We start from the raw sequence: 20,944 nt of genomic DNA, 5'->3' as shown, positions 1-20,944 counted from the left end.
CAAGGCCCAAACAGTTCCTGGGCCTAAGGACAAGGGCTGGGCCAGACTAGGTCGGCTCAGGGAGCCCAGGAGGGGAAGCAATCAGGCGACACGTGTTGGCCAGAGGATGGAAGGTAGAGCTGTCTGACACCACTACTGACCGACATTCAAGGACAATCCCTGTCCCTGGACCTCGGCATCTGGACAAGCCAAAGAGATGGATGCACCTGACAAGGGCCACGCCGCATTTAATAGGACAGAAACGGGCACGCCAAGATAGGAAGTCACACTGCATTTAATGATCTCGGGGCTGGGCACACCATGACGTGCCTCCTGGGGTGTCAATAGCAGCCACGATCAAGTCTAGTAAGTCTTCTGCGTAGTAGGGAGATGACAGGGATACCCGACCCAAGTACGGAGCGGCACACCCACTATCTCCTTCTTGAGGATCGTTCTGACCAGATATATATACCCCCTCCCTCAGCCAGGGAGGGGTTCAGACACTTTGACATTTTAATTCATAATTCTTTCAAGGAACTCACATTGACTTTAGCATCAGAGGTGTCCTCCACCACCCCGTAACCCTCATTTCTTCCTAGCAGCAGGTAGACGAATTGGGCCATGTGGAGTTGCTCGAGCTGCGAAACACGATATCAACACAAGTATAACGAAAATATTAGGGAAAGATTAAGGAGCAAGAGAGAGAGAGTTATATAAATGGTTACCTGGAGGGACTGTTGGAAGAGGAATTGTAGTAGAAATCGAGAGAGAAGAAGTCGAATGAGAAGAGTGCAATGCGCCTAGGGTTTTGGACCTAGAGAAAGATTTGCGAGATGGGATAGTTAGTGATTGGGAGAGACAGGAGGAGCTCCGAGGACCACAGACGCCTTGGCTGAGCACTAAAAGAGTGAGAAGATAAAGACGGATAAGGTTTTTAGAGGGAAATTGGAGAGACCATTTTGCTTTTGAGCTGACTTTGTGAACATATGTCAGATTACTCTACAGGCTCTGTACATTCGAGCCAATGCTCGGTCCAAGGTATATCTTCGAAAGAAAAATGTGAATTTTACAATTCCTAATTACATTAAATATTTAATATGCTATAGTGCTTTTTTATTTGGCTGTTAAAACATTTAGGATCGTTTGCATACTTAGAATATTGAATAGTAGTAAAATAGTTTATGACAAATAGTAAAATGGTTTGAGTTAAGATTTTTATGGAGTTTTGAGAAATGAGAGAGTATAAGTTGAATAAAAAAATATTATAAAGTTAAAATATTGTTAGAATATAATTTTTATTTTGGAATTTGAAAAAGTTGTATTATTTTTTTAGTTTTGTTTGGAAGTTTAAGAAAATTTTATTGTATTTTGTGTTTGGATAATGATTAAGTAATGATTAGATGAAAAAAATAAATATTGGCCTTGTTTGGCAACACAATATATCTCAAGTGTTTTGAGATATTTTCTACCTAAACATCACTCAAATGCAAAACATTTTTCAATTTCAAATATTAAATTTTTTCATTTAATCATTACTTAATGATTCGTTTGGATGCTGAGATGATATGAGAAACAGAATCTCATTTCATCTCAACATCCAAACATCACTAAAATACAAACACTTTTCAATTTTAAATCTTCAACATTTTCATCTAATCATTATAATTTTTTCAAACTTCGAAAAAAATACAAAAAACAATACAAAATTCTCAAATCTTAAAACAAAAATTATATTAAAAAATTATATTCTAACAACATTTTAACTTTATAATATATTTATTCAAGTTTTTCTCTCTCATTTCCTAAAATCCCATAAAATAATTTAACTCAAACCATTTCACTATTATTTACATATTTTTCATTTCATCTCATCTCATCTCAACATCCGATCGAAATTTAATCATTACAATTTTTTCAAATTAATTTGCAAACACAATACAAAAAAAAATACTAGTTTTTAAAATTTCAAAACAAAAATTATATTAAAAAATTATATTTAAACAATTTTTTTAATTTATAATATTTTTTTTCAACTTTTTCCTTCTACTTTCTCAAAATCCAATAAAATATCTTGACTCAAACCATTTCATTATTTTTCACAGATATACCTGAATATTCTAAGTATCCAAACGGGCCCTTAAAACTAAAAAATATTTTATATTTGAGTGATATTTGAAAAATAAATATCTGAAAATACTTGAGAATACCTCTCTAACTCTTAAAACTTACCACCTCAGTTGTGACTAAAGATGAGTAAATCACATCCTTAAATAGTAAACCATTTCACCATATGAAATCTAAACCATCCCAAACACTTATATCCAGAAAGTTTAATTTTTTTTTTAATTTTGATAAAATAAGAAATAGTTATTTATTTATTATTATTAATTTTGAAGTTTGGCTTACATCACTAAACGTGTCATCTTAATCAAAAGTACAGTACAAAGAATGTAGTAGCCTTCTTTTTTTTTTAAATAATGATTTTGCAAATATTTTTTTAATTTCAGGAATTGTTTATTTATTTTTTTAAATTCAGAGTTTTATTATAGTGTAAAACCAATTATTTATACATTCGGTAATTATGGACCGATAATATTGTGAATTGGGCGTGCATGTGGGCCACATAAGAGCAAAAATATGACGAATGGTCTAGCCCAAAAAGGTCACCTGACGGAGCCTGTGAAAGCGAGTTGATTGGAATGTTGGGCTTAAATTTATGTGAGCAAAGATCTGTGCAGCTCAATGACTGACGATTCCCACCAAAGAAGCCCACATTGAACCGAGCAACCAAGCAAATCCTTTTATTCTTTCATCTTTCTAATCTGCCTACTAAGAAGACCGAGGGTTCAAGATGGTGCGAAGCTGCACTTCTCTTGGTCCTTTTGTGACTACCATTAACTGTGGGGTTGCCATTGTAGGAAGTGGTAATGGTGTTTGAGCATCACCTGCCTAAAGTGGGAAGAGAAGATGGCGCTAGGGGTGCTACCCGCCCCTTATGGGGTGGGGCCACCCCTTCCTCGTCCCTCGCCCCCGCATGGGCTTGGGTGGGGATTTTTTCCCCGTAATCCGCCTCCGTCCATGCGAGGGCAGGGTACCCCATCCGTTGCACGGGGTGCGGTGGTGGACCTCCATCTATTCGCCCCCTACCCCCCCTCGGCTCCCCCAATCAATTACAACAAACCCAAATCCAAGAGAGATTAATCTTGGTATCTTTTACAACAATGAACAAACCCAAGAGAGATTCTGGATTCATATACCTCGGCGTCTGTTACTTTCATCGCAAACAAAATCGGTTCTTCTCAGTCTTAGCAGCGTCTGTTAGAACAAACCCAATCGAGTCGTCTCTGCCGACGTTTGTTACTTTCATGGCAAACGAGATCGAGAGAGTTTGAGAGAGTTTGGCTGTTTGGGAGTCTAGGTCTGGGACGAGAGAGATTAAGAGAGTTCGAGAAACTAAGGAATCGGGGGGAGGGGGGTGTTTGGTAACTGGTTGGCCTTAGACATGTGGTTGCGGGGCGAGGGATTTACGGAGCGGGGTTGAGCCCCTCCGTCCCCTGCCTTCGCAAAGCCCCTTTCATATGGGCGGGCCCCTCGTCTGTGCGGAGTGGATCCCTCGCCCCACCTAGGCGGGGGCGGAACGAACGGGGTGGTGCAACAGGTGGCGGGCACCCACTGCCCACCCCTAGATGCTGCCTAGTGGGTTTAGTACAATGGTAGCATAAGAAGAGGGTGAAGTAGTAAAAATGAGCACATCTATGCGTCAAAGCCCAAAGATAGAGAAAAACAAAGTATATTAAAAAAATTAGGAAAAGTTCAAGGAACAAGTAGAGAGGAGAAGGAAAGGAAAAACATAAGAAGGGAAACTCGGACAAGAGATTGGATGAAGTGAATATGGGCAGCACGTGTCAATATATTTTTTTTCTAAGCAAACAAATTCACAGATAAACTAAGTGGTTACATATTCAATGGGTTGGGAGTCCCCAACAATCATCCCAAAAAAATAAATGCAACACAAGTGGAATAAAAAAAAAAAAAAAAGGATTCAGAGTCAAAATTGGCTCCCACCCATTTTTCACTTAGGGGAAGTAGCTTGAAGTGGTTTTAGCACAGTCTGATAAACAGATTGAAGCCTAGGACTAAAAGTCGCGTGCTACATCTTGTTTGTTTGGATTGGCTGTAGGAGACTTCTACGACCACTTTGTCTTGATCATTGGTTAAAGAAAGTGGGAACATAGGGTAGCAACCGGAGGATGCGTCGTATGCTGACATTGGACCTTCACTGTCTGTGGAGGAGCATATAGTTCACATGTCAGTATTAATTGATGCAAACGTTTTCGATGACATGCGTTTACTAAAACGGCAACTTAGTCCATCAAAGTGGTAGTAAGCCGAAACCCAAAAATGAGAAAATAAATAGAATGAAAAAAAGAAAGAGATTAAAGAACGAGTAGGATGTATAAGTAGGGAAGGCCGGATAACAGCTCCACTTCACTCTCGGGCTGTTTGGTCAGGATGACCTAATCCCACCTAACCCTTTATGCTTGCCTTATAAAAAGGTCGTCCGTCCCTGTCATATGGGTGAACAAATAGAGGGCAGGAGCTGACCGCTCCCTTATTCCGAAGAGGCAAAAAACCACCAAAAAAATAAAAAAAATTCTTTCCATTATTCCCTCTGCCGTACCTTCCAAATCCAAATCCAAATCAAACTAAAAATGGAATCAAAATTGATTCAAGACCGACGTCTTGGGTCTTTGGTTTGAGAATAGAGAACTTCGATGTCGGGAAAAAAAGAAGAGATGGAGGAAGGAGGAGGAGAGGAGATGCTCACTCAGAAAAGAAGAAGATTTTCCTAGATGTGAAAGCTCAAGAGGAGACGTTCCTCACTCGATTAGAATTAGGGTTGTATATATATATATATATAGGTGTGGGGCGAGTGGATATCAGACAGATGGATATACTGCCCACACCCCACTTTGCTTCATTGAAAAAAAAAATCAGTCCATCCGACTCACTCAATATATTAGGCGAAATTTTAGCCCAATACCGTGAGAGTTGGGCAGGATGCACGGGTGGGCTATGAGACGGACTCTGGTTGCCCAGCCATAAAGTAGGGTATAGTCCATGGTATGCCAATTCTCTTCCCTCCATGCTCATGAATGATTATTTTGTCAATTAAGAGTATGAATGAGTACCTCTGCTTTATGGAGAGGGATAAGTAGATTTGAATCGAGAGTTTAACCTTGTTTGGTTATGTAGTTCAGATGAGATGAGATGAGGTGAGATGATATGTTTTATTGAAAGTTTAATAAAATATTATTATAATATAAATTTTTAATATTATTATTTTTTTTTTTTAGATTTGAAAATAATAAACTTTTTATTATATTTTGTGTGAAAGTTTAATAAAATTATAATAATTATATGAAATGAAATGATTTGATTTTGTATAACCAAACTAGTAGCCTCACCAAAACATCTAACAAGGTGGAAAACCCATGGACCAATCAAGTGGCCCATGAAATATTTAAGTATAAAAATCAATGATCATTAATCGGTCAGCACTTTCCATGGAAATCTTAACCACCATTTGTTAATAGAAAAATACTATTTGGCCTCGTCAATTATAGTTGAATATTTTACTTTTTTTATTTATTATAGTTTGAATATTTTAATTTTTTATTTATTTTACTTAGTAATTAAAAAATTGATTATTAATAAAATTGTATATTTTTTAAATTTTTTCTTAATGATTAAAGATGTGAATTTTTTTTTTTTTTACAAATAATAACAAAAACAAACTACACATTTGTACTAGCGATAAGTGCTGGACGGCCCGCTAGCACCAGCCTTGTTAATTACATAATTCAGAGAACCGGCAAGACTATCCCTGAATATCTGGCAAAATTGACAAGAAAATTAAAAACAAATAGCATAATTCAACCAACCATGTATGGAAAGGAGGTGGTCATCATGCATATGTTCACATGTGATTTTTAATTTTGTGAAGCCAGAATATCAAGGAGCAAAGAGTGGCACGTGACTAGCAAATGAACCCACGTGCAACCCATGCTCCATCGGTGGGACATGACCACCTTCCATCCTCTCAAATGGAATCTTAGGTCAAATGGACCATTCAAACATGTCCATATTCAACCTATGATGTCAGGCCACGTGGATATTAAAAATAAAAATAGAAACAGAGGAGGCCCATGCCATCACTATATATATATATAAAAGATGCGCTTTGGAAACATGCTACTAATAATGAGACTGGGAAGTTATAACAGCGAAGAAAGGCCAACAAAAATCATATATTATAATATCCCAACAACATGTCAATACCAAAAAGAAAGGTAACAAAGAGAGGAAAAAGCAAAAGATAACCTAAAACATATATATATCTGATTCAAGTAAAACCTATTCGTTGATAGCAAGGGAATCATCACACACTATTTTATAGGAACTAATTTAAGACAAAAAAATATAAGATCCAAAAAAAAAGAGCAAAAAATCCACCACACATCACATGTAGAGGAAATATTACTACTTCCCCATGTATGATACAGAATATGGAAGGAAGAAAGAGCAGAGAGAGTCTGTCTTGAGTGATCTCAGTGATGAGGGGCTGCAGCTGCTGGTGTTGGAGGCTTGCACTGATAGCACTTGGCAAAGAGCCCAAATGTGTCAACTTGCCTCACAAAGTTGGTCATGCTGGCCCATCCTCCGAACCCAAAGCCAATCACCAGAACCCAAACCACTATAAAAGCATTGAACACATACATGCCAGTCCAGCTTGGTAAAAAGAAGGGAGGCTTCTCAGCAGCATTCTGCAAGAAAAATGGTAAGAAAAAGAAACAAACAAAGGTGAACCAAACTTGATCACATTATTTAAGGCCCCATTGAGAATTCGCATCAAACACAAAACCTGGACAGGCAACAGCCACCCCAGATTGTACCACAAATGGATTTTAAGAGGTTGGTGAATTTCTAGACAGATTATGCAGAAATGGGCCTAATTGAATTATTGAAAAACAAGTTAGTCAAGTCGGCCAGCTCATCTTAAGAGATGGTACAATACTCAAGACTGTAGCTAATAACCAAATGAAAGTGACTTGCCACCCATCTCCATTCTTTATAGTAATATTTCCATATCAGAGCCTTAAATGCTTTTGTACACTTGCTTCACAATCTCCATCTCTCAACTTTTTGTGGGCACTCTGCAACTGTAGAATGTGGGAATGCCCATCAAAGCCGGGTGCCCACTAAATCTCCGACGCTAAACCTACCCCCAATGGATCAAGATAATTACAACTTGCCACTAGTAAAGCCTAAAGGTCTTGGCCAAAGTGGAAAAAAAAGGCAAATGCCTTCGTGGGGACGGGGTGAGTGAGAGAGTGAAAGCCTGAAACAGAATCAGAGACCAGTTGTTTAGGAGATTTTACCTGTCGGGCAGAAGCTTTTCTGTAGGTTAGCATATGTGCTAAAGATGGGATAATGTATACAGTGAAGCTAACCAAAAGAGCCCCAACTGCAGAATTTATAGGACCAAAGAATGGGAAGATTATCGCCAAAAACCATATGGGTATCACCACTGGTAGCCTTGCGAGCGCCCTTAAACAGATGCTCCTTGTGTCATGCATCCCTATCACCTTCTCCCACACAAAGTAGAGCGGGGTGCATGCAAACCCAAATGTTATAAACTGCAAAACAATTTCATAAAATATAACAGAATGTCAGATTCCAGTGAAAATATCATTCATTCTTTCAAGGGCAGTTGTTTTGTGCAAAAACAAAACCAAAAATGGAATAAAATATAGTTTTTTCGACTAGGCTCCTATGGTTAAGTAATACAACCTGGTGAATAAGCATCAAGATAACAGCAGCATCACGGAAGCCATTCTTGGGGAGGAGAGAGAAGGCATTAGAATGGTTGAGGAGCTGATCACCAAACGCCCAATAGACAGCAGTGGCTGAAGGAATGGTTAGTGTGAAAACGTAAAGGGTGGCCATGAGGTATATGTACTTAAATTTCTGGGGCTTCCACATGGCGTGCATTATTTCCCTGAAACATTAATTTTCAGAGGAATTCCATATATCAGAATCAGTTTGCTTACCACTCGTAAATCTAGGAAGGGGAAAAAAAAAGGGACGGCCAAATTCTGGAAAAAGCATTTCACTTTAATTTAACCAGATACTTTAACTCCACTACATGAAAATTTTCATTTTTCATATTTAACAATCATCACGAGCGTCCATCCTCAAGACAACTGCCAGAAGCTCATGTGAAAGCTTGGGAACATATGTAAGTAACGAAGTGATTTTACCAAAGTGTCCCCAATCCCATAGTCTCTGATTACTATTTATGTTTGTGTAGGACACGGATAATAATATCTCGTGGGAAAAGACAAAGGAGACTAGGTTAAGGTCAGAATCTAGACTAAGCAAAGAATACAGTTTGGATTTGATTAAACTAGAATATATACAAGACATTACTGTGCATTTTGCCTAGAGAAAAGGAGGGAGAGGGTAATGTTGTTTCCGGGCAAACAAAAGTTGATTGCATGATTTTGTCTGTGGGTCGCCAACACTGAGATGACCGGCAAAAGCTGCAGACAGAAGCCGTGTAGAAACAAGGAAAAGAAGAGCAAGGGGATAATATGTTGGGGGGGAAAAGATAAGCCTACACAGTCACAGCATGACCACCGAACGTGTATAGTATGTTGGTTGCTCCGGTGAAGTATAGCACTAGTTTTGATGGCGCCGAATGTGACACATTTTCAACCTGCAATTACAGTTTTCTTTATTTTTTTCATTTCTTGGTGCAAAATCGCAAGAGAAAAAAACTCGAGATTTATTACTCCTACAAGACACAAAACATGGCTTAAACTCGAGGTTTGATTACCTGCCCATTGATAACAGCAGCTATGGTCAAGTACCAGGCAGTATACGTGGTCATTCCGAGGCCAAGAAAAGACCAAATCCGGTAGTTATGAAAGGAAGGTATGAATACTGTAGTAGCACAGCAAGCACCAAAAATATAGGTCCAAGTCCGTTTGTCCAAATTGTCGTTGATGTAGTATATGTTACTGTAACTCGTCCAGAAGATACAAAAAAAATAGTTGATATCCAACAACCCAGACAAGAATTACCACAATTGAGTGTGAATTTTGACGAAAGATCTTACCTTGCACAAGCTATAAGCTGAATGACCGATCCAAAGAGGAGGAAAGTACAGTTGAAAGCGAGCCCCACTGCTTTCCAGTACGGACCAAGAAGGCCATCAAGCACTTCAAACCACTGCAATCGAAAACAGTGTGCTTTAAGAACATAGTTAAGACAGTAGTGTTGGGCTACAGTAACCGGAGTAATTTTTTTTTCTCCAGCGGTTTTGCTTTGATTGGGAATAAGTGGTGCTGGTGATTCGGAGAAGCAAAACCAACCTGTATCACATGGTTCTTGAAGCTGACGTTTTCCTTCTCCTTTCGGCTTCTGTACTCTACGTAGAGAACACTAATCAGATAAGCCGTCCAGCTTCCCATGAGTCCATAGAATACCTGAAGCAAGATTCCTGATAGCATTCCCAGTTGAGAGAAAGAGTAAGGAAGTGTTAATAGCACTTGCGCAACCTGTTGTGAAAGAGAAGAACCAAAATTTATTAATTCGTTTGAAAGAACTAAGCTAAAAATCAGTGTTTCTTTATGGTTTTCGTAATTGGTTTTACTTGATTGGAAGCGCAGCTGAACCATGCGTCCCAGACAGAACCGCCATGCCAGAGAAAGTTCTTGACGCTGAACACGGAATGTTCTTCCACCTTCTCTTCATCCTTGCCCTCGTGTTCTGTCTCGCTAATGTTGGGAACTATTGCTTCCTCTGCTTGCTTCTGAGGCAACATTGTCTCCGTTTTTCTCCAAAGGCAACGTCTAAATCCCGGTAGATCTGAAACATATAAAAGACAGTTAATGAGACAAAGGAAATCTACAATCCAACGCAGGCCCAGAAAACGAAAGCCAATAAGACCTCAGATCCGACTAACAGAAAATTCCTTCAGCTCTTAAAAAAAAAAAAAAACATAATCTTCCACACAAGGTACAAAAAACGATGGAGGAGAACGGAGAACAGAAACAAAAAAAGAAGCAAATTACGAAGCTTGGAAACAAAAGGGGCAGAGTCGTAACATGTTTTTCACGAACAAGACTAAAGAGAACCAAAAAAGAAAACGCGAACTCAATACCACTTTCAACTTCTTCGAGAGGTCTCTTTCGCGAAAAGATTGAAGCAACTGCAGATCTGTCTTCCACACAAAATGACAGTAATATCACCTTTTCCTTGTTTTCAGAATGACAAAAATTAGTGGCTTTAGAGAGAGAAAGACCGAGAAAGAGCGCACGAGTAGAGGAGGCTAGTACGGTTGAGAAAACAGAGTGTCAACTATTCTTCATCCCAAGATTTAGCAGGTGGGGAAGTGCCTTAACTGCGTCCAAATAATGGGCAAAATCTCAGGCTACAAATGTCTCTGCGCGTCCCTTTAAAACCAATCTTAGCTCAGTAAAAGCCCCGCTTTTAATGCGCCACCAATTTGCACAGAGAAAAGGCAGTGCCGAACTCCCAAAGACGGCGAGAGAGACCTCAAAAGAAGGAAAGAAAAAATAAAAATCTCTGCAGCAGCTGTTTCGAAGGAGCTTGCAGATGTTGAAGAAAAATACCCTTTTCGCTCCTATTCAAACCTATATATATTATATAAACCAAACCCAAAACATTTAATACACTAAATATAATAGTACTGTGGTTTTTGCCTTTTTATTTTTTTCTTCGCCTTTGAAATTCCCCCCACTCTCCACTTTAAACAGAGAGAGAGAGAGAGAGAGGGTGAGAGAGAGACGAAACCACGCAAATGCCCTGAATTCCCAAATTCCGATTCGATTCCTGGGTCTCCGTTTGGTGAGGAAAGCAGCTTGTAGATCAAAGTGACTGGGACGTTGTTCTCATCAGTAAGGACCCAATAATGCCGTAGACATTCCTTTTTTATAGCCCCCCAATACCCTTTCAATGGCTAATACTTTATACACTCTCACTTGGTTCCGAAAATCTAAAAATAAACTCATTGCAATGTACTTGATATTCTACTATTTTACCGTACCTAAGTTTTTATTTCAAGGTATTAATGAAAAATTAAATATTTATTGAATATTTAATATAATTTAAAAAATTCATTTAAATAGTAATATCACCTTTCATTTAAAACTTTTACATTTAGATAAAAACTTTAACTTCATTTGGTAACTAAAATCATCTCAACTCATCATTATAATTTTTTCAAATTCCAACATAAAATATAATAAAACAATTCAATTTTTTTAAATTTTAAAATAATAATAATATTAAAAAATAATATTCTAACAATATTTTATCATCAAACTCAACTCAGTTCAACATTTAAACGTAACCTAAATAATATTTTTATCTAATTCCCTAAATTTTTTTTTGTATTATTTTTTAAGAATATTATCCATCAACCACTATTTACTCTTATATCCCACACTTATAATTTTTCATAGAATATGAGAGTACTTTTTATAGAATATAGAGGTTTTATACTGTGTATGATGGTGAATAATAACTTATAGGAAGAATTTTTCTTAAAAAATATATAAAATTGAGAGAAATGATCCAAATCAATGTCAACAATTCCGGGAATTCAATTTCCCTTTTAAATTCCCTGTCCCTCATTTCATTTTTCAATTTAATTTTTAATTAATTGTGATTCCATCAACCTCCTCACTGTCCCCCAGTCAATAGAGGGAAGCCAAAAATCCCACCCGAAAACCATATCACTTTGGCATGCCGCAATGCGTTTTTTTATTCAATCGACCTTTGGGAAATTAAAATTCCTCCAGGATTTTATATTTTATTTTTAATAATCATAAGGAGATAATATATCATTTGAGTCTTGAAACGTTATTAATGTTTGGCAAAGTATTTTAATTTTTAATAAAAATTATAAACACTCTGTCCGTGAGTCATTCCTCCCCATAAAAAGTCAAAGATACCTTTGTAATTAGTTTAAAAGCGCGCCGGCAAATGCTGCCGACGCATACAAATGGAGGCCCATTGCGTTACGTTAACAACACAGTTACACAATCGTCTCCTCTTATTTTTTTTTTGATTGGGCGCAGGGACACTGTTTCGGTACAGGGCCGGCAGGCGTGTCTTTGCGGCGAGGTTCGGGCAGGAAAGAAGCCGAGCCATGATGCTGACGACCCGCAGCCGGCAGGAATTGGTTGGGGTTAGGCACGCTTTAAAAGAAAAGAAAAACATGCGCGCAAAATTGAATTAGAACCCCTCGCGCATTGAGGGCTCGACCCCACAGCCTCGCCGCCTCATGACTCGTGAGTCGTGACTCATGATGCCTAATCAAAAGAAACAGATGCCCCCTCCATTTTATCCTTCAGACGGCTTGGACTGGCCCACCTCCCCACCTCATTATCTTTTCATTGTTCAAACTTCTTTTCCCTTCTCTTGCTTTATTGAGTTATTATTTTTTATTTTCTTTTGGGTAGAATAGAAGATTAAGATACATGTGCTAAGAACATGACTTTCTTTTCTTATCTTAACTTTATCTTATCTTTTTTTTTTTTTTTTGTTGGTTGAAATTACTAATTTAATGCAACTTGCTTATGGTGCCAACAGTACACAAAATTTGCAAATGGGCATTTATAAAAAACAAACTCGGCATCGAAGCCTATACACAAAGTAATTATATATGGGGGAAGTCAGTCCTTAATTAGGAACAAATGGGCAATTTAAAAAACCTCATTAGGAAAATCCCATCACTTTCTCTAGCATGAAGTGAAATGTTTTCTAAAGGTTTGTGTGTGGAGCTGTGATCGATAAGTACTCTTCCCGGCATGCTTAGTGGGGTCATTACTTTCTGCATAATCTTAGCGGACAATGATAATTAAATGTCCCATAGTTTAAGGGTTAAGTATTATTATTTTTAGAGTAATGCTACGTACAGTTATGCAGTGTGTAATGTGTAATCGTTTTGGAAAAAAAAAATATGGTTTACTATTAAAAAATATATATATTTTTATGTGGTCTGTATTTATTTATTTTGTTAAAGTGATTGCATGGTGCTCATACATTCACGACTGTAATTATCATTTCTCTTATTTTTATTATCTAATAAAATTAAAAAAAAGAAAAAACAAAACTTGGGGGTCAACAGGTTGGGTTCCAACTTCCCACCCGTAAGGGAAAAAAAAATAATTACAATTAATTAAAAAGAGAGAGAGAGAGAGAAAAGAGGTGGTGGAGCCGCAAAGCCACCATAGAGAGGATATTGGGTATTGGGGGGAGAAGGGAGAGAGTGTATGTAACACGAAGAAATAAATAAATAAAATAAGAAAAAGTGTCACATATATTCCTTACAAGACAGACCCCCAGCGACGCACCGTTTAAACGGGGATTTTGTCCGTTCTTGACCCGCTCCACACCTCTCCCCCCAGCACAACACGACCCGCACTTCGATTTTTCTCCTGCACGAATTCCCCACATTACCCCCTCTCTTTTCTTCTTTTTTTTTTTTTTTTTTTTTTTTGTCGTCTATTTCTATGCTAATTAAAGTTAATTTGCAGTTTACATTTTGTCAAACACTCAAACCCATAAATTTAGAATTCTTTATTTTACTTTTGCCTTTTTCAAAAAATAAAAATAAAAATAAATAAATTATTAACTGTAAGGGGGGCTTAGTGGTGGAAGTAATGATTAGGGAATAGATTTTGACAGTTGACACCACTAATTCCTTTGTCATGAGAATCAAAATTCGGAATGTGTTCCACGTTTGCACCCCTCACATCCATCCTCTCCTATTTGGACCCTCATCCCACTTTCTAATGAGGGAAGATTAGAAATTTACCATTTAGCATGCATATTAATTATTATATAGATATTTGTATGGCCTGTTATCGGTAATAACTCATATTATGCATGTGAGTACTTTACATTGCATTTGTAAATTTCTATGACATTTTTTTGGCACCTAAGTTTAATATCATTGATGTTTAATTAATTGTTGGAACATTTAAGGTTTATAATATGATTTTAAGACTTCGACAAGAATTTTTAAGAGTTCATGTACATGTAACTAACTTTTTCTATTAATTAATTGGTATTTATTGATACCTTTGAGTCGGCATAAATTTTGAAACTACGGTTGTACGTACTTTACTTTTTGCTCAAACTTTAGACACTCTACTTACTCTACTTTAGGCACCATTTGGAACTTGTACTTAATTAACATGATCTCAATTCAATCTAATTTTAAGATAAGTCTAATATTCAAATATCAAACTCTCAAATTATTAAACTTATCTCAACTCAAAACCTCTATATACGTGGGACCCAAAACTTTTTTACACGCAGGACCCACAATATTTTTTAACTTTCCATAAATACATCTAAATTCATCTTAGATAAGCTCCATAAAACTCATTCTACTATCTCAACTCATTATTATTGATAAAAAACTCAACTTATCTTAACTTAGCTCAATCAACATCCAAACGGGACCGTAGAAAGGAATCAAGTGTCGAGCTATCATCATTAACCGTAAGAGTCTTATGTTTTTCTCTTTATGTTAACCACTCTTATATATATATATATATATAGGGTCATTTCACAATCTATTCATATCATTTCTCTTGTAATGATCATTCATCACTTCTATCTTTTTTAATTTGATAGGATAATCTACTATCTCTTAAACTGTAGGTTGTTTTGCTTGCCATCCTGGATGCTTGTGGAGCCTTTTGGTCAATGTCTCTATGCCATTATACGTCCTTTTGTGAACTTTGACTCCACCCTATGACATCGGACATAATTAAATTATTATGACAGTTAGTTAATCAACAATAATTAAGATTTGAGAATTCGAAGAGTTTCGATAAGGTCCGCCTTATCAGTTTGTATTCGGTATTTTATAAAATTTGCACTAAGATTTTGGTTGCTCGTATATCGCCCATTCTTACTCGATTTATTTTCTCGGAGCAAGAAGCATTTATCTTTGGGAGAAGCATTTTTGATAATATAAGTTTGACACAGGAGATGACTCATCGCTTGCATAAGCCTATTCATGGTGGTAATGTTATCCTTAAAATCGATATGGCAAAGGCCTATGACAGCATAGAGTGGGAATTCTTAATTCATGTTTTATGTGCCTTTGGTTTTTCTTTGGAGATTTGTGATTTGAGCAGAAGTTATGTATCGTCTCCTTGGTTCTTGGTGGTCATGAATGGTGTCTCAAAGGGTTTTTTTAAAGGGGAGCGATGGCTTAGACAAGGGGATCCCATCTCCCCATATTTATTCATAGTGGTGGAGGAAATATTATCTAGATTGTTGAAGGAAAAATTTCATCAAGGCAAGATCAAATCATGTTATCATCATAGAGACTCTCCTCTTATTTCTCACATTTTATATGCAGATGACATTGTCATCTTTGCTAATGGTAATACGTCTTCATTAAAAGGCATCTCAGACTCAGAGTCTTTAGAGATTTATGAAAAATGGTCGAGTCAAATTGTGAGTAAGGAAAAATCTTCGATTATTTTCTCTAAGCATATTACTCATGCTAGACGTCAGGCATTACTTTAAGTTAGGTTTTTCTGAAAGTACCTTGTCGTTTAAATATTTGAGAGTTCCCATTATTTCGAGAAGGCTTAAGGCAATCCATTTTGATGTCAAGTGGGCACGGGTTCTGTTATTAAAACATGTACTTGGCAGCATTCCTATTCACCTTCTATGTATTTTGCAGTTTCCCAAGTCTGTAATTAGTAGCTTGAATCGGTATTTCATTAACTTTTTTAGGGTCTTCATGAGGAGAAACTGAAAAAGCATTGGTAGGCATGAGAGATGGTGTGCCAACTAGAAAAAGAATGGGGTATTGGCATGAGAAATCTAAAAGACAAAAAAATCGCTCCATATGAAGTTTGCTTGGAAGCAACTCACGGAAGACAATCTGTGGACTCGAGTTTTCAAATTCAAGTATGTTAAAAACTCTCACATCTCTCCAATTAATTCTTCAGCTGGCACGAGTTTTTGGTGGATGGTAAATTGATGCATCCCGAAAGTTCTAAATTTTGCAAGATAGAAATTTAAGGAAGGAAATATTTCCTTTTGGTGTGATACTTGGCTGGGGGATGATCTGCTTTGTGATGATCACCATAGTGTTGATAATCCAACCCTGAAAATTAAGGATTGCTTGCTGGAGGATGATTGAAATTGTGAGCTCATAAATCACTTGGTAGGTTCTGATCGTTTGGAGAGGATTCTAAAGGTTTTGGTTAGGAAGAAAAATGGTGTAGATGTACTAATTTGGACCCCCTCTTCAGATGGGAAATTTAGTATCAAAAGTGCATGGGATTGTGTCCGAATTAAAATGCCAAATGATGCTGGGCTGACTGGGTGTGGCATCCTAATATTCCTAAATTCATGGCTACAACAATGTGGAAGGGGCTCTATGATGCCTTGAGTGTAGATGATCGGGTTAGAAGAGTTGGAATTCCTATTGTTTCTAAATGTAATTGTTGTGATCATGGAGCTTCTGAGGATTTAAGCCATGTATTGGCTGAGGGGGAATTTTCTTAGAGAATATGGAGGAAATATGCATCAAAGGTTGGAATTATCTTGAGGGAGGGTCGGTCATGGAGAGAAATAGTTGGCATACGGTATAAAAGAGCTTCTAAATCTACAACAATGGGTGTCTCATTGGGATCATTCCTTCTATTATCACTTGGGGATTATGGATGAGAAGGTGCAAAACACGTATGGAAGGTACCGTAAAGTCCGTTGAACAAGTGTGGAGGAGTATTCGATATTGGATTGCCAGAATAGGTGAGAAGCTAAAGGTGGGAAAAAATTTGACAAGAAGAGATGAGGTGATTCTAAAAGAGCTTAATGTTCTTCCTAAAATGGTTAAAAGTAAAACGTTGAATACAAACTCAATACTAATAGTAGTAGCCGAGGTAATCTGGGGCAAGCTAGAGGGGGAGAAATTTGTGATTCCTTAGGTTTTATGATTAAAGCTTTCTCGGTTTCTCTAGGCCAAGGAACAGTGTCGTTTGTGGAATTCATGGCTGTTTTTCATGGTTTGAGATTAGCTAAAAGTATGAGAATTGTTAATTTAGACATAGAATTGGACTCGAGTACTGTGATTAATTGGTTGAAAACATGAGTATGTGGCTTGTGGTATGTGAAAGGTTTGTGGGAAGAACTAATGGATATGATGAGGAGTATGAATGTAACTGTTAGTCATGTGTATCGACAATAAAATGCCCCAGCAGATTTGCTGGCTAGATTGGGATCAGAGGGGTGCACGAACTCTTGGGTGTCTTTTTCTGACTTGCCATGGCTGCTTCGTGGGTTACTGAAGATGGACAAAGCTAGTTCTCGATATATCCGTAAAGTGTAAATTGTTAGGGCACATCTATATTTTTTTTGTCTCTGTTTTTATTTGGGCGATGGGGCTGGTTTGTTTCCCTTGGGATATTTCTTTCCTATTAGTCAATCTGTATGCTTCCACTTATGTTTCATTGAGTATAGTGTTCTTGTAACCACGGTTTTCCTCCGCATTATGTGAGGGCTTTAATAAATTCCGGAGATACTGTCCTCTTTATAAAAAAAAGAATTAAGAATTGATATTGGAAAAATATGCAAAATAAAGAGAAGATTCCCATGCTATGTTTGGTTGTTGAACCAAACTGATCAACTTATCTTAAACCAATTATTGATGGGATCACTACTTTTTCAATTTTTCATAAAAAAGTTAAACTCATTTCAACCTAAAAAGTTAAACTCATATCCACCTAGAAAAGTTAAACCCATCTCAATGAGACCCACAAAATACTATTATTCACGACTCAACTCAACTCATTTCAACAACTAAATGTAGCATAAGAGTAAAGTTTATTGATAAAATTCGAAATCAAGTTTTAAAGCCCAAAAGCGAGACTGAAATAGCTAAGTAAATCTAAGATTATGAGAAATATTTTTGAGAAAGGAAAATAATAATTATTGTATAAAAATAAAATACACAATAAAACAAGAATATTCATACCAAAAATCTGGCTGGAATCAAAACCAAAATCATCTCTAAACGTGAAACTGAAATCTTTTCATAAATTCACCAACAAAAAAGACATATTTTTATAAAAGTAATGTTAAGTGTAAGTCACACACAGGCCTTTTGTAAAAATGTGTGTCCCACAAAAAAAGAGGATTTTTTTTTTACACCTTTTGAGGTGGGGTTCCATTTTTTTGCAAATGGACTTTGCAGGACTTGTCTATATGGGACTTGTACAAATTATTTCTCTTTCCATAAAAGGCAAAAGCAATGTAAACTGACATTTTGAAGGGGAAAATGGTAGATTTTAGGATTGAAATGTAGACCAGGTGTAGCATAATTGTGATTACGACGTGCATGTCTAAAACTTCTTTCCGAGCTGGAGTCTTATGCTTCATTATGATACCCACAGTAGTGCTACAGACAAGCACAAATCTGTGCCTGCCTGTGAACACCACTGACGTGGCAAAATGCCACGTTAGCAATTGTAGTACTTAGCCCTTTTGTTGGCCCAGCACCGTTTGTTTTTGTAATAAAAAAAAAATATAAACATATAAAGTCATTCAAGTGAAACTCACCATTTCACTTAGGGCTTTTGTCTTTATTTCCCTTCTTACGCACAATAGTTGTTCCTTTCTTCTTCCTCTGTTTTTCATTTCAAGTTCAACCGCATCCTTTCAATTTCTCCTTTCATGTTACACAGCTTGCAGCTTCTCTTGTTTTCCTCTCATAAATGTCCATTAAGATGAAATCATCTGTCGTTCAGATCCATAACGTAGCTCTCTTAATTTCTGGCCATCGGTTTCTTTCTCAAGTGAATGGTTTTATCCTTATAAAAATCCCAAATTTTTCTTTCCAGTGGATTTCAAAATCCCTACCACTTCTCTCTCAGAATATTTTATCTCTCGAATCTTCCTACAACTTGGTGGATTTTTGTAAGTTCATTATCTTGTACTCACTATATTTTTTTATTCTAATTGTGATTTTTATTTTTATTTATCATGGTGTTACTTTTTCTTAAAATTTCTCTATGATTTCAATAACTTGTCATTGAGCCATCACGTTTGTATTTGGATTTTCCTTACTTTAGTGCATATTATAATTTTGTTATCTTTTATACATACATAGATTCTTTATTTTTATGTTACTGTTTTAGTTTTGATAAATGAAAACAGATTTGATGAAAATCATTGTTGTATGGGATTTTGGATGTTAATTTGTTTAGAAATAAAATCTGGGGAATTTATAAAGCAATGAGGTAATTTTTATAGTGCAAAATGTGCACTCTAATATACATGAATGTATTTTCTAGTATATCATATTACTATCAAGACACATGTATCCTTATTATGCCATCTTTTTCTAACTTTTCCGTAAACCAAAATGTTAGTATAGTAGGATAGAATTTTAAATGGTTTTAAATTTACGATATTAGTAATGAGGCATGTTCGGAATATTGTTATGATAATGGTTGATGTCCAGTTAGCATTATTTTAATGCCTATTTTTATGCGTAATTAGTATTACGTTGAGTAGTACAATTGTGGCAAGTAGTATTTTAGGATCACGAGGTAAGTAGGTTTAATTAATCTAGCATTTTTATTAGAGATTCTGAATTAAAAGCATGTATTGTACAGAAAATTTCTTCTACATCATATAGAAATATTAGAGCATCTCCAAATAAATTTTTATATCATGAAATGTGTAACTTGAGCCTAAACTTATATGCAACTAGTCATGATACAATTGTAGAAACTTTATGTGCATTATAGTTACACCAAATGTTATATGAGTTATATGATAACATGTTTCTATTACTAATTTTTATTTTGGATGATAACTATACTGAAGGATTTCGAGAAGGTATAGACCCGTTAAATGGGGAATGTAAAGGGATGATAACTATATTGAAAGACAATGAGAAGGTGTAGACCCTAAACAGAAAGGGAAATGACAACTACACTGAAAGATATTTAAGAAGATGTAGTTTCCAAAGGAAGAAGAGATTATGAGAAGGATATCTATCTTTGAAGGGATGGTTTCCCTACTGAGAAAGTTTTATTTTAGAATTACATAGTATATGCATTTTTTTTTTTGGAGTATTAATAATGTTATTGGTTATTATTTATTTAATGTATTGGTTTATATAATGAGGCTCATATGCTATACCTAGCTTAATCAATTCTACTTACCGAGCCGTGGACTTACCATTTCACCTGTAAAATTTTATTTTATTGATGTAAAAAAGGAGCTTAGATGACATGTGGAAGAGTTAGATTAGGAGTGGTAGAATAAGTGTTATGGAATAGTTTGAATCCTAGTTTGTGGTATTTTTTTTTTTTTTTTTTATAAATGAACAGTTCGATTGAAATTTAGTGTTTTAAGCTCTATTCATATATAAAGGTTTTCTCATAGTTCTTTTCTTGTTATTGTTACGTTATCATTTTTCAATGTAAATGAAAACATCTCTTTAGTTAGAAAAATTGGGGGCATTACAACAGTTATATTTAAAAAAAAAAGGAAGAAAATAATTTTAAGATCTGAAAAAGCAGGAAGAAGAAGCATTTTCATTCGCTTAAGCGAGCTTTTTCATTGAAGCGATCTTTTCTTCTTCTTTTTCCCTTTTTCAGATCTTTTCATTCAAGCGACCTTGGTACGAAGAAGCTTCAATCCAAAAAATGAAACGCAACGCAACCCAATTTCGTTCTCTACCTTGGCGTAGTGCTCTGTCGTTGATCAATTACAACAACCCACCTACCCACATTTCAACATCGAACCTGGTAGGAGGCTTAGAAGTCTTTTCTTCTATTTATTTTTCTATGACTTTGGAACTGGTAAGAGGCTTAAAGGC

The 20,944-nt window shown here is 36.3% G+C and overlaps 1 protein-coding gene across 2 annotated transcripts; it reads right to left on the bottom strand.

The window, feature by feature from the left end:
• Positions 1 to 6,272: 6,272 nt before the first annotated feature.
• On the bottom strand, positions 6,273 to 10,998 carry LOC121264022 (auxin transporter-like protein 2). Of its 2 annotated transcripts, none has more exons than XM_041167049.1 (10): positions 10,367 to 10,998; positions 10,211 to 10,266; positions 9,701 to 9,915; positions 9,420 to 9,605; positions 9,164 to 9,276; positions 8,882 to 9,065; positions 8,664 to 8,761; positions 7,834 to 8,041; positions 7,422 to 7,679; positions 6,273 to 6,806 (listed from the first exon to the last, which is right to left on the bottom strand). In XM_041167049.1, exons 3-10 carry the CDS (start codon positions 9,869 to 9,871, stop codon positions 6,591 to 6,593), a joined length of 1,434 nt encoding a protein of 477 aa, XP_041022983.1. In that variant the 5' UTR covers positions 9,872 to 9,915; positions 10,211 to 10,266; positions 10,367 to 10,998; the 3' UTR covers positions 6,273 to 6,590. The 2 variants fall into 2 exon arrangements, with proteins under 2 accessions (XP_041022983.1, XP_041022984.1); XM_041167050.1 differs by having other exon boundaries at positions 10,386 to 10,998.
• Positions 10,999 to 20,944: the final 9,946 nt, after the last annotated feature.

This window comes from Juglans microcarpa x Juglans regia, chromosome 5D (assembly GCF_004785595.1).
Source record: "Juglans microcarpa x Juglans regia isolate MS1-56 chromosome 5D, Jm3101_v1.0, whole genome shotgun sequence".
NCBI lineage: Eukaryota > Viridiplantae > Streptophyta > Magnoliopsida > Fagales > Juglandaceae > Juglans > Juglans microcarpa x Juglans regia.
The sequence above is the reverse complement of the archived record's forward strand: the minus strand, read 5'-3'. Positions and strand labels throughout refer to the sequence as shown.

What these genes read in the sequence shown, in the direction of transcription:
- LOC121264022 (XM_041167049.1), bottom strand. Translation starts at nt 9,871, where the DNA reads ATGTTGCCTCAGAAGCAAGCAGAGGAAGCAATAGTTCCCAACATTAGC. An exon ending in TCAAGAACCATGTGATACAG is followed by an intron (nt 9,277 to 9,419) that starts GTTGGTTTTGCT and finishes TTTCGATTGCAG; the next exon opens with TGGTTTGAAGTGCTTGATGG. An exon ending in GAAAAGCTTCTGCCCGACAG is followed by an intron (nt 6,807 to 7,421) that starts GTAAAATCTCCT and finishes TTTTTCTTGCAG; the next exon opens with AATGCTGCTGAGAAGCCTCC.